The 13988-nt window shown below is 42.0% G+C and overlaps 1 protein-coding gene across 1 annotated transcript; it reads right to left on the bottom strand.

The window, feature by feature from the left end:
- Positions 1-223: 223 nt before the first annotated feature.
- rexo5 (RNA exonuclease 5) lies at positions 224-13031 on the bottom strand. The gene is made up of 18 exons (XM_085784480.1): positions 12756-13031; positions 12432-12558; positions 12222-12333; positions 11606-11713; positions 11270-11358; positions 10167-10282; positions 9382-9520; positions 8850-8944; positions 8660-8762; positions 8469-8572; positions 7949-8057; positions 6717-6821; positions 6485-6622; positions 6089-6181; positions 5036-5387; positions 4760-4950; positions 1005-1117; positions 224-920 (listed from the first exon to the last, which is right to left on the bottom strand). Exons 1-18 carry the CDS (start codon positions 13019-13021, stop codon positions 872-874), a joined length of 2409 nt encoding a protein of 802 aa, XP_085640606.1. The 5' UTR covers positions 13022-13031; the 3' UTR covers positions 224-871.
- Positions 13032-13988: the final 957 nt, after the last annotated feature.

Consider the following 13988-nt stretch of genomic DNA (forward strand, 5'->3'; position numbering starts at 1 on the left):
TTGCCAAACATTATTTGTTCCACCATTTCAATCATTTCTTTTTTAGATGTGAATCTAAAATGTGAACAGTGTGAAGTCTGAAAATACCTTTGTTCAATTTTTGAATACTTTTATTGGGGGGACAATTCATGCCATGCCCATGCCATGATGTGTTTCAGTCCTTGACATGAAGGTGTCATGCTCTATAGTGACTGCTCAAGGTCAATAACGAAAACACAAAGTTTGTCATGAATTTTTGTTTTTATTAACACAAAATGTATAGATCCTATATGATAAAAACTGCTCCATAGTAAAAGTAGTCTTTATAAAAATGACACTTCATCTGATAACATTAATGGCATCCATTATAGGTGATTGTGTGATGATAATAACACTGACGACATATGGTATTGTCACATTTTTCCTTCCAGTGGAACAAACGGTCTGTGCGAGACTTTAACTCTTCTCCAGCTTGTGTTGCAGAGTTTTGTGCTGCGTCCAACTTCCACGACTGTTTCTTTAACAACCTGATTGTTGGTTTCCAATTAAAAGCCAATCCAAGTCAAAATCAAAAGCCATGCTTCCAACAATGCTCCTGCAAATTAGGAGGTTTATTGTCATGAAAATGATTTTGTACCAAAGCCAGAAGCTACTTTGTTGCTTTGTTTAGTTTATTTCCAGGCCACAAAGGAGATACACTCAGCTCTGACAGAAAAAAGGAAGGAAGAGTCTCTGGCAATTATTATTTTTTTTGTCCTCATTGATTTAAGCTGTGTCAGTTCATCCACAGAAGCAGGCATCGCTGGAGTGGGAGATATTTTGTTAGCGTAGGTGTATGGTTTATGGTTTATGGTTTATGCTTGGAGCTGGAGCACTGTTCTCTGTGAGGTCCTCACTTGACCTCCATGAAGCACAAACCAGGGTAGTTGTGCCCATGAGCACTAGGGAAAAGAAGAGAGACGGATTAGAAATGGTTAATCTGGCTGCAGGTCATTTGTCCCCCGAGACGCTGTCAGAGTCCTCACCCGGTGCGTCCAAGCAGCAGCACCACAGACAAGGTGCAGTCTGGGAGAGATCTGAAGAGCTTCCCCAGGCGACGGTCCAGCTTCCCCATCATGTGCTGCACTGTGCGGTGGTCCTGCAGGTAACATTAAAGGGGACGTATTATGGAAATATCACTTTTTGAAGGCTCTTGAACTTATGTTTGGGTGTTTGTCTTGCCTTCTGGCCCCCAAACTGTGAGAATTGACAAAAAAAATGTAATTTTAAGGCTCCCGAGGTGAAATCCGTGTGGTTTTATGAGCTGTTTGTTCCCTCACTTGTCATCCAATGATGTCATTAGTTTTCGAGATTGCATAATACCACCCCTACCTGTGAGTACCGGTAGAGGGGGCGGGGCTAGCAGTGGCTCATTTGCATTTAAAGGGACAGCCACTGAAACCAGCCGTTCTGAACAGGGCTGTTCTGAGCAGATGAAAACAGCTGCGATGTTTGATCGTTAGGTTAGGTTAGGTTTAGTCTGAGCTGGAGGAAGTTTGCGGCTGCGATTAGCCTCTCATTGGCCGGAACGAGCCACCCGGCAGAAGTCCTGCCTTCCTCATCCATTACAACGATTGTGATTGGTTGAAAAACATCCAAGCAACCGGGGCGTTTTTTTCCCCTCCGATCTCAGAATTAGAACCGGTCCAGTCGGTGAGCGGGACTAGGTTCGGTTAGGTAAGCTTTATAGATCCCACATGGGGAAACTATTTTATCGCCACATCAAAAAAAAAAACATACAGCCGACAAACAGCACAGAGACATCAGACAACATGAAGACAATGGCAGATGCAAAACAAACACAGTAAGGCCAATGAAACATGATCTAAAAGTAGGACATAAGTGAAAAAGAGAAGGGCATGATTAAATACCACAAAAGCATGATAAAAAGTGAATAAATAAAGTGAATCCATGGGGTATTTTGACCAAAGCATGTCACAGACATGTATTTAAGACACCTGGGAACTATTTTAATTTGTGGAAAAGAGGAATAATTTGTCTCCTTTAAATGACTGTGTGTTGTTAGACATCATTGGTTTACACATTTTGGGAAATTATTGACCTCCGAGATAAGATGTGCTAATTCTTACATATTTCGATTGGATCATGAATTAAAAAAAAAAACATGTGATGAAGGTGCTGGTTGGCTAAAGTTTTCAAGATATTTCATTATAAAGATTATAATTATCTACACAGGGGAGTATATCTGCCTAAGGGAGGGAGGGGTGTCTGATCACGATGTCTCATAACTCCGAAAGTGCAGTAGAGCAATGAAAATGGTACCGAATGGAAGTTTATAAATGTATCTCCACTTTAAGACGAACTTTTAATCATAACTTAACTGCTGTATCTTGGAAACTGGAGCCAAATTACACTCAGGTCTTAATTTTCCTTTATTAGTGACACAATTCAGGTAACATTTAGCTACTTTAGTTTCCAAGGTTTTCACCAGTGCATCATGCATATTCTCAAAAACCAAATGACACTTGTAACTGTCTTATTCGCAACCTCCTCCAATCCTCCGGCTTCAAGAGGCTTCAACAATCACATGTTCATGATAAGAAATGTCAAGACACAAAGCACAAGCACACTGTCAGGCAGAGAGATGCCAGGGGGGGAAACAAGTCTCACAAAGCCACCCTTAATCTGAAAAGCTTCGTTTTTTAAGTGAGATCTTTGTCTAGAGCAGATGTAGAGAGAATTGACTGCGGCTGGCAGCTGAAAGCCCAAACAGCCTCTCAACTATGATGTTCAAACATCTCCCAAACAGCTGTTGTCTGTGTTTTTAAGAGCACGGGCACAAAGCAGACCAAGTATACACGACTGTAACTACACCAGCAGCCCCATGTGGCCGTTTCTGTCATAACACACCAAAAAAAAAGAGAGAGAACAGGAAATAAGAGAAAATTATTCCTCAGAGCCAATAGTCACATACAGTATAACACAATAATTGCCAATAGTGGAGAGACAGATTTTCCTCTTTTGCTCGAGGACGGCACCAGAGAAAAAATTTAAAAAAAAAGAGCTGTGGTGTTATTCAGGCTTTTGATTAGTCTGCTGCCGGTTGTCAGGCTCAGATGTGTGAGATAAAAACTAACTTACAAGCGAAGATACCTGAATCCACCCAACGGTAGCTCGCTGCATACTAATGAGTAATGTGTTAGCATGCTGAGGTATAAAAAGACACAATGGCAGATTTTAAATAAGACTCATTTTTGTGGATTCATGTGAAACATTATAATACGTACACACTATTAAGCATTAATAAATACTGAATTCTTCATTTATAACACATGAATATTCATTACTATGTAGTTTATAAATACAGTTACTTATCAATGATGAGTAAACATTTTAAAGGGATAGTTCAACATTTTGGCAAATTGGCCCATTGCCATAATCGCTATAGTCATAGCAGTAGGTTCGTTACCTTTATTTGTCGGTGCAAGCTATTTTTAGAACGGAGGAGCGGAGCGGCGAGCTGCTCAGAGCTACGCTATGGAGGCTAATGGAATTTCTTGGTTTCCCTAATCAAACTCATCAAATACAAAATCCCAAAACTCCAAAACGCTTTCATGGACAAGTTGTGACCTGCACAACCACCACGCTATGAGATAATAATGGAACGTTACGAAACTGAGCCGTTTTCGAGGTAAATACAGGGTAAATACAGAGTCTGCTTGCTGAAAAACTGTCCCTGAACGCAACACGCATCAGCGGTTTTGCATGAATTTACCTCTAAAACGGCTCCGTCTCGTAACGTTCCATTATTATCTCATAGCGTGGTGAATGTGCAGGTCACAACTTGTCCACGACAGCCTTTTGGAGTTGTTGGATTGTGTATTTGATGAGTTTGATGAGGAAAACCAAGAAATTCCCTTAGCCTCCGTAGCGTAGCCCTGAGCAGCCTGCCGCTCCGCTGCTCCGTTCTAAAAATAGCTTACACCGACAATTAAAGGTAACGAACCTACTGCTATGACTATAGCGATTATGGCAATGGGCCAATTTGCCAAAATGTTGAACTATCCCTTTAACTGTGTTTATAAACTACATACTAATGAGTATTCATGTGTTATAAATGATGAATTCATTATTTAAAGCTTAGCCAATGCTTAATAGTGTGTACTTATTATAAAGTGTTACCGAAACATGCTACACACATAAACTTTACACACTTGTATTTAAGGTCCTTTATTGTATAAAGTGAGATTTTCGCGACTTTTGATTTTAGATACTGGGCCTTCAAATGAGCTGTCAGGACTTCTGTAACTTTGTGATGTCACAACATCACAAAGACCTCAAGCCCCACGGGATGCGGTGTTCTTCTACATGAAATCTGATATATTTTTTTATTAAATCAATCAGAACACAGTCAGCCAATCAGAGGGGAGGCTCACAGCTTCTCCTCAACCACTGTTAACCCTCCCCGGAGGTGAAAGTTACTTTAGTCCATTTTTTAACATTGTAAAAACACCGACTGTCTTTTACTACGGATTGCAACAGTCCGTTGTCATGGATACATGACAACAACTTCCATTCATACCAGTCATACGTGCCTGACGCGGAGTGATAGCCTATGCTGTGATAAGGCTTTAGAATAGTAGCCGTGGTATATGCTCAATATACCACGGTTAACAACCAATCAGATCGCCGGATTTCACCTTTCCGTTTTATAACTTCAAATAAAGTGTAAAATATGTGACTTTTAAAAACGTACAACCACCATCTACCTGTTTCTTACCTGAGGATCGGTGTGCATGTGGGTCCTCTCCTCGTCTTCCCGCTCAACATCCACCGCAGTCTCTGCCGTTGCCATGGCAGCCCATGACTTCAAGTGGGGCGGAGTCAGGGACGGACAGATGACGTACTCCTCCTTCCAGAGGTCGTCGGAGGAGCTCAGGGCCGCGTGTTTGCCCTCTGAACTCTCAAACTCTGCCGATCAGACACAAGCGCGTTTCACAATCTGTGCACAATAACTTACAGCAGTGACGAGTGAAAACTGCAGCTTCTCACTCACGTATGTGCGCATGTCTTGTTGTGCGTTTTCCAGGTTTGGCGGACAGGATTATTCTCTCCACCGCCCCGAAGTGACCGAACGTGTCTCTGACCGTTTCCTCCGACAGTTCACACTTGGTGGTTTTGAGCTTTGGCAGCTGTTTGCCGTTCACTCTACAAGGCCACGACCCGTTCTCTGTTTTAACACCGTCTAATAATGTGTGTCCGTTGACCTTTGGAGGAAGGTTTATGTGCTCGGCGACACTGCGCTTTAATTTAACAGCGTAGAGTTGATTGGAGTTGAGAACGTCATCCATCAAAGCATCAAGAGTCAGATCCAGGTCCAACACTGACTCATTAACAGGCCTCTGGACCTAGAGACAGCACACACACACACACACAGATATGTTAGAAATAGGGTGGGAATATATTTAAAGGAATAGTTCACCAAAAAAATTAATTCAAGTCATTATTGACTCACCCTCATGCTGATGAATACTCAGAGTAGTTTTTTATTCCTCAAAGTGCATCTGGAGACCCAGGAGGCCGGTTCGTAGTCCAATGAAATCCTTATATGAGAGTCAATAGCGCCCGACACAAAAAGGTCCATAAAACTACACAAAAACCTTGTCATCTTCCTCCACACTGCTCGTCCGCTGCAATCCAAGTGTCCTGAAGGGATATAGTCCAGAGTTTACGCGAAACAACGTCATTTAGGACATTTTTACAGCCTAAACAGTCCTGTATTGAATTTGCCAGGGGCGTGCTCTCACGTTCACGCTATGCACGCGGACGTGACCGGACTTGCTGAAATGACGTTGTTTCGGGTAAACTCTGGACTATATCCCTTCAGGACACTTGGATTGCAGTGGACGAGCAGTAAGGATGAAGATTACAAGGTCTTTGTGTAGTTTTATGGACCTTTTTGTGTCGGGCTCTATTGACTCTCATATAAAGTTTTCGTTACTACTCCAGAGTATTCATCAGCATGAGGGTGAGTCAATAATGACTGAATTTCATTTTTTGGTGAACTTTTCCTTTGACTACAACATAAAGGGGAAAAATAGGCAGTTACCTTCATGGACTGTCCCTGCAAATTAAGTCCATTCAAAGTCTTTACAGCCAGTGCAGCTCCCTCCAGCAGCTCGAACTCGATCTCTGCGTGAACCTGGAGACCAAAAGCACATCCAGAGACAGAGAGAGAGGAGGTTTAATAGAACCTGAGGCAGCGGGAAATATGTTTTATCACCAGATCAAGGTCACAGGGCATCAAAGAGATAGTTTCCTTTTCCACACAATAATACAGCTAAAGGAAAAAGGTTCCAGTGTGTCTCTGTAAATACTCATTACCTTTACCTTTTCAGAAAAAATAAACTGTCACCGTCTCTTAAGAGCTTTTCGGTTGTTCGTTGGTCAGGTGCTAACGGCTTCTCTAAAGGAAAAGGAGGATAATAACGCAGGTGAGACGTACCCTGACAGCTGTGTCCAACATTTTGACTCTCCGAACCGGTCCGCAGCAAGAAAAGAGCCGCTTCACTTCCCTCTCGGAGAAACCTGCAGGTAACGGCCCGGCAAACACTACACACATGTCGCCAAGGTTTTCACACACCTGCAGGATAAATACACACACACACACAGTAAATTATACAGTAAACTAATAGTCTGCCATTTGACATGTATAATGTTTCAAATAAGTGGGTCACCCTCTGGTTCTGCTGCTCCTGACGAGAAACGCACCCGTTCAGGGAAGAGAAGTGGAGCACAGAGAGGAACGGACGCTTGGTCTGTCTCCTGAAGGACGACAACAACTGGAGGAGAGAGGAGGAGGAAGAAGGAGATGTAGATGAAGAATGAAGGGGAGGATGGAAATAAAGATAAGACATTTCTAATATATCTATGTTTTGAACCAAACAAGCAACTTCACGCATCATTTCCTACTCTGTCACTTTATTGTTTCTTTTTCAAATAAGGAGAAATTGCCATTTAAGAATCTCTATCAAAACTTTGCAACACTGTTAACTTAAATACCACAGGGATCATAACTTCTTCTGCAAATCTTTTTTCATCTTCTGCAAATGTTAGATGAGTTGCCAGATTAATTAATTTCCCTTTGGGGATTAAAGGAATAGTTCACCAAAAAATGAAATTCTGTCATTATTGACTCACCCTCATGCTGATGAATACTCAGGAGTAGTTTTTTATTCCTCAAAGTGCATCTGGAGACCTGGGAGGCCGGTTCATAGTCCAACGAAATCCTTAAATGAGAGTCAATAGCGTCTGACACAAAAAGGTCCATAAAACTACAAAAAAAACATTTAATATTCCTCCACACTGCTCGTCCACTGCAATCCAAGTGTCCTGAAGGGATATAGTCCAGAGTTTACTCAAAACAACGTCATTTAGGATATTTTTACAGCCTGAACAGTCCTGTATTGAATTTGCACCCGCTTGCACTACAGAAAAAAATCCACGAAAACTCGCGATTGGGACACATCGGTATTTACATCCTGCTGAGTGACCAAGCGACACACAAAAACAAGAGAGATCTGCGATTTGATACTTTTAAAGAAATAAGAAAAATTTTGACTGCCGCGGCTTCTGTAGTGCAAGCGGGTGCACGGTGCATGTCCTAAATGACGTCAGTTTGAGTAAACTCTGGACTATATCCCTTCAGGTCACTTGGATTGCAGCGGACGAGCAGTATGGAGGAAGATTACAGGGTTTTTGTGTAGTTTTATTGACTTTTTGTGTCGAGCGCTATTGACTCTCATATAAGGATTTCGTTGGACTAGAATTTCATCTTTTGGTGAACTATTCCTTTAATAAAGTCAGACTTATTCTTATCTGATAAACAGGAAAACCAACGAAACTCTGTTAGTTTCAGGGTCCAGCTAAACAGTGTTTACTCAGGTGAAGGTCAAATCAAACCTCTAACCTCTTTGTCAGAGTTGTGCCACTGCTGAAGCGACAGATCCAGAGCGACGTCCGAGCGCCGCCCGAAAAAGGCGACAGAGCGGCCGAGTGTCTGCAATATGTCGGCAAACCTGCACAAAGAAGAGGAAGGGCGGAGAATTTGTCAAATGTATCATCACCAGGATGTGTGAGGAGAAGGATTTCAGACCTGAATCACTGGAGATAAAAGATTTTTCTTTTTTTACTCTCCCAACTGGATTTTCAGATAGCGGGGCAGTTAAACCTCACAAACCCTGTGATTGCAGCTGAAATGATCCATTACAGACTTGTGAGGAGACAATTTCAGGCAGAGGACAGAACACGGCTCTTTTTTTGAAAAAGCTCCATTTTTTTAGAAGTGAAAAATACTGACTTAGTACCAAGACCAGAAACTGTGAGGATGATACGCATCAGTTCTCAGAGAGACAGAGTGTGGACACATGGTGTGAGTGGATGTAGAGGAAACAAAGAGAGAGGTGCACAGGCTGCATCGGGTTCAGTACTTGTGACTTGGTGGAGGTGCAGGTGCAGGTGCAGCGTCAGTGAGCTCCTCCTCCTCCTCCTCTATTGTGTATCCCCACAGCTCCTCCATATGATGCTCCACAACCTGACAGAGAGAGATGTCGTGTCAGCTCTGTATGTGCATGTGTTTTTGTATTTGTATTTGTGTGGTGGGAGAAGAGTGACACTTTACCTGACAAGGTCCTGTTTTAATAAAATACTGAGCCAGCTCCAGGGCTGCCACCGCATCCTCGATGGGATCGTGACCCTTCCTCTCTTCACTCTGTATTTGCCTCCTGGGACACGAGTGGACAAATGAATAATAAGTCATGGCGGCTGAGAGAGAAAGAGACAGAGAGAGAGAGAGATGCAAACATACTTACTTCAGCACCGACTCCGCCAACACCTTGAGTTTAAACCTCTGTCCAAACTCTCTCCTGTACAACAGTGAGGTGTCGATAACATGCCGGTGGATCAGCTGCAGGGAGCGCACACATGCACACACACACACACACATACAGCATAGGTAAAAAAAAACTTATTTTATTGAAAAATGAATGTTGGTGCTTGTTATAAAGTCCCACCAGAATGAAAATACCTGAGTTGTTCGTACACTACTAAGGTTCTGTTTTGTACCCGTTAGTATCTGAATCTGAAAATCAGAGCTCGCCTCGCAGGCCGAACAGAGAGAGAGAGAGAGAAAAAAAAAGAAACACTTTCTAACATTTTCTCACTAAACACACGCTCCTGTTGAATTTTCTCTGCGGTGTGTGTTTGCAAAGCTTCACCTGCCTCGTCCTCATGAAAGATTCAAGACCCCCTCGAACTGCACTCTTGTCAGGATCAATTCACAGTTGTTGAAAAAAAAAAAAAAAAAGAAAAGCAGAGATCAGCGGCGTGTCGGTCGTCACTCACTTTCAGAGCTGTGAGGTCGTTGTTGAGCGAGTGTCCGACCAGGACGGCGTCCCGCGGCAACACCGCCCTCAGCTTCGCCTGGACGTCCCTCAGGGTCGTTCTGACCGGGCGCAACATCGCAGCGGTGATACCAGAGAACCTGTCAGGAGGCGCAGGGCAGAAATGACCTTTAAAGGGATAGTTCAACATTTTGGCAAATTCGCCTATTGTCACCACCCCTATAGTCATAGCAGTAGGTTACCTTTAATCATCGGTGCATGTTGTTTTGAGATCTGCGGGGCAGAGACGTGAGCTGCTCAGTGAACACAATGGAGGTGAACGGTACAGGTCCCCTGTCCCTCATCAAACTCATGAAGTTGTGACCTGCACATTCACCATGCTATGAGATAATCATGTATAATTACGTAACTGCGGCTGCATTTGCCTCTAAAACAACTCTGTCTCGTAATGTTACATTATTATCTCATAGCGTGGTGAATGTGCAGGTCGCAACTTGTCCACCAGAGCGTTTTGGAGTTGTTGGATTGTGTATTTGATGAGTTTGATGAGGGACAGGGGACCTGTACCGTTCACCTCCATTGTGTTCACTGAGCAGCTCACGTCTCTGCCCCGCGGATCTCAAAACAACATGCACCGATAATTAAAGGTAATGAACCTACTGCTATGATTATTGGGATTATAGTGATAGGAGAATTTGCCAAAATGTTGAACTATCCCTTTAACCTTTAATGTTGGTTATTAATAATACAACATGTGTGTGTGTGTGTGTCCGTGTGTGTGCGTACTGGGTGAGGTAGTTCAGGATGCGGTTCTGAGGCTTAACCAGCTCGTCCAACACACATTTCCCATCGCTGTCCACCAGAGAGACACGTGCCAGCTCATTGCCTTTCTCTGTAAAACACTGAAGCACAACAACAATCATCATCTGGAGCTCAGTTGGAAATTAAAGGAATGAGTCAGGACACAATATTGTGACAAGATCTTGTCAGCGGAAGTCATAATATCACCATATGTGGGATGCTGAGAGGGAAGGAAACAAAAAGGAAGCAGCAAAACGAAGGAGAAAACTCGTTCAAACACAAACAGCAGCTCAACACGGTTTAGGTTTGGAGGTGAAGCAGAACGCAGTGATGTGCTGCAGACTCGGCAGGGTGACAGCTGCAGCCAGAGGAGGTGTCTGACAATTTGAGCTGCTCTTCAGATAAAATACTGAGAATGGAATAAAAAAAATCCTCTAAAGTGACGGAGCTCGTTCTGTGAGGTGGTAAATATCGATATCTACAACCAGTCACATTAATACGCTCACATTTAAAGAAGCTTACAGTCACTTGGTTAAAAAAAACTTGATAAAACTGGTTTTATTGGTTTTTTTTAAGCGGATTTAAACTACTGGTCTTAATTTTCCCTTCAAGCATTTGTACATTTTCTCTGCCGTTGAAGATATTTTCTTGTCGGGAGCAGGTGGTGGTTATTGTCACTTTACTTCACAAGAGGCTTCAGCTGTTGTTGCATTTACAAAAACAAGAGGTTATAATTCCTGCTCTGAGTGGCACTTCATCTTCAGGGCGAATCAGAGGCAAAGTGACTCGCTATCGGAAAATGGCGAGACAAGCTTGGCTAGCTTGGACCTAAAGACCTAATAGAGATTACAAACAGCTTTTAATGCTGATGGAAGCTATGCAGCTCAAATAAAAGCTGGCGCATCTTGATTGACAGCCGCGATCGCAGCGTCGCCAGAAATTTGTGATCTCAAAATGGGGTCACGAGCAAAAAAGGTTGGGAACAACTGCTTTAGTGTATCTAGAATGTGCATATGCTGCCAATCAATAATGAATGAAATATGAATGTGTTTGAAACTGCAGTAAAAGAATAATTAAGAGCAATTCACCATTTCACAGTCCAGTCCGAAGAGAGGGCTGCTGTCGGTCACACAGTCGACGCTGTCTGTGCTGACAAACTCCTCAAACCCTGTTATCCCTGTGTCAACAAAACAAACAACAAGTGAGAAGGTGGAGGTGTCCATGTTTTCACTGCACAACATGACCTAAAAAAAGAAAAAAAAAAGTTGTGAAAGTGGTTAAAAACACTTGCACTGCATTTCGGCGAGCCTGGGTGAAACAGTGACATATGACAGATTTCTGCTGAGACTCAGGAGCTGAGAGTTTGTAAACTTTCCTCTCAGACTGAGTCGTTTTACTGTGGATGTGTTCGGACAGAGATTCACCTCTGACAGGGAAGTGTCTCTTGATCATCTCCTCCTCGGTGAGGACGTACGCTGTTTGTCCTTTCCTCCGTGTCCCAAACTTGGTGATTACTGGATGATTCCTCAGAGCTGCAGCAGAAAACACAGGAACACAGATTTTTAAAAAAATACAGAGACAAAACAACTAAAGCTGGGAGATACTTATGATAAAATGCATAATAAACTAATGATATTCTGATTTCAACAAGTATCAGATCCTTTAAAAGTAAAATGTTCATTCATATTCATCATAAAAATGCTTTTGTTTATAGTTTTTGTTGTTTAAAGTAATCTAATAAATTAATGTTATGGCTGCTCACAGTGGTGCTACTCAACTACTTAATATTGTGGTAGTTTAATCTGTAACAGTGCGCCATATTTTATGTGTTAAGTCGATATTAACTTTCCATTTGTATGCAAAACAATAGAAAAAGTGACAAGTAAGTGAAGCTGTATAATAGATAAAGAGCAATTAAAGGTAGAATGTGACAATAAATCTCAAATATAGTAGACACTTAACAAATAATATTAATATTTCTTGGACATTCATCTCATGATATTCTGATAATATTAATATCACATTTATATAAAATCTCACCTTTGTGCAGTTCATTGATTTCCTTGTGTGTTTGTGGAGGTGATGAACTTTGGACTTCACTGCTGAAGATTTCAGACGCTACATTACTGGATGATGGCGTGAAGGTGACCCTCTGTAAGAGCCCGAGAAAGGCAGACATTAAAAAATATCCTCAAACACTCAGAATTTCTCTTTTTCAGGATGTTCGTCACGTCCCCACTGGACACTCACAGAGCTGTAGCTGGTCCTGAGGTGACGCAGGACAAGGTAGTGTTTGTAGAAGTGACTCTGGGTCAGACCGTCCACCACGACGACATTCACACCTCGGAGCTTCCTCTGGTGGTGGAGACGACACCAACTAGCAGAGACAGAAAAAAAACAGGAGGAGGATGATGACAGAGAGAGAGATTTAAAAAATATAAGTGGGCGTAATGTGCAAGATAAAGGACTTCAATTAGATGTCTTTATGACTGTTGATGTGCAGAGACACAGTATAAGTAAATTACAGCGAGTTATTTGGTGAAATAGATCGGATCTCGCTGCTAAAGTCATTACCTGGGCTGTTTGATGCCACCTGCTTTCCCCAGAGCGGCATAATGCAGCAGCTCTGTCAGCTCATTCACTGTAATTGGTTGCTGGAGGCGGTCGAGCGGCACAGAGATCCTGGGCGAGCGAGGCGGATGCACACACTCCTCCTCCGGCTTCTCATCCCCCCGCTCCGTTTTTAATCTCTTGGCCTCTTCATGTGCTGTCGGGGCAGTGCTCTTTCTTTTCCTCCTGCTGCTGCTGCTTGTTGATAATGATGATGATGAAGGGTCCATGTTTGAGCTGATGTTCCTATTGGGAAATTTAAAAAAATACATATATATATATACTTGAATGGCGCTCTGGTTGTCAATAATGAACTTCAACACAGGTTTATGTCCATATAGGTTTTTACAAAATCCTCTTTTGAAATTGAATTCTCCTTCTGAGGCGCATATGAGGGGAAAACATTGGACCCCTGAGTTCAGCCGGCTCAGACTGTGTGTCTAATCATGTTTTAAAAGTTGGCACTGAAATAGAAATGATTACTTTCATCTTCAACAATAACAGCCACAATGGTCTTGTCTATACTGACAAATAACTTGTTGTAAATTCTTGTAGCCCAAGAAAACGTCTCCTAATATCTTGTGTTGAAAGCCTTTACAGAGTTTGTGTATTCTTTGTTCTAATATAAACTTGTTTAAATCATTATTTGTCACCACCATCATAAATACACATCCCTCCTTGTCCTGTTGCATTGGTATTTTAAAGAATAACATAAAGTATTTTAGATTTAATAATTAGACAAGTAAAGTTTTCTCACACAAGTGATGCATAAAAGATTAAAAAAACAAAAACTAAGATATAGATATTGATACTGTATATAGATTTTTGAATACAAATGTCTTTACAGAGTGGCTATAGAAACAAGTGCAGTACATATTACTTAAACAGGGTGGTCTTTTTGGTTTGAGGATGTGAGCATTAGAGACATATCATAACAGTATTATAATGTTGTTTTTAATATATTTGAGCTGCAGCTGCCATAGACAGTTATTGTAAGGTTGACTTGTATCCACAGGTGATTTCGATGTTTTTCTAGGTTGTGTGTTTCTTGTAGGCTATATTAAACATTAAAGCAAGGCGTATGAACTTTAAATGTGTCTAATAACAGCAAAGATTAAATGGTTTCACTAGTCAAGTGGCTCAACTTCTCTCAGGGGTCAGTTTCCTGGAGTAACTAACACACGAAAGTCTACATAC

This window comes from Trachurus japonicus, chromosome 1, assembly GCF_045865225.1.
Source record: "Trachurus japonicus isolate A0001 chromosome 1, Traja_1.0".
Classification (NCBI taxonomy): domain Eukaryota; kingdom Metazoa; phylum Chordata; class Actinopteri; order Carangiformes; family Carangidae; genus Trachurus; species Trachurus japonicus.

Excerpts from the sequence above, each read along its gene's own strand:
- rexo5 (XM_085784480.1), bottom strand. The coding sequence starts at position 13,021 with ATGGACCCTTCATCATCATCATTATCAACAAGCAGCAGCAGCAGGAGG. Across the intron at positions 9,521-10,166 it reads ATCCTGAACTACCTCACCCA|GTTCTCTGGTATCACCGCTG; the intron begins GTACGCACACAC and ends GCCTCCTGACAG. Across the intron at positions 8,573-8,659 it reads TTAAAACAGGACCTTGTCAG|GTTGTGGAGCATCATATGGA; the intron begins GTAAAGTGTCAC and ends TCTCTCTGTCAG.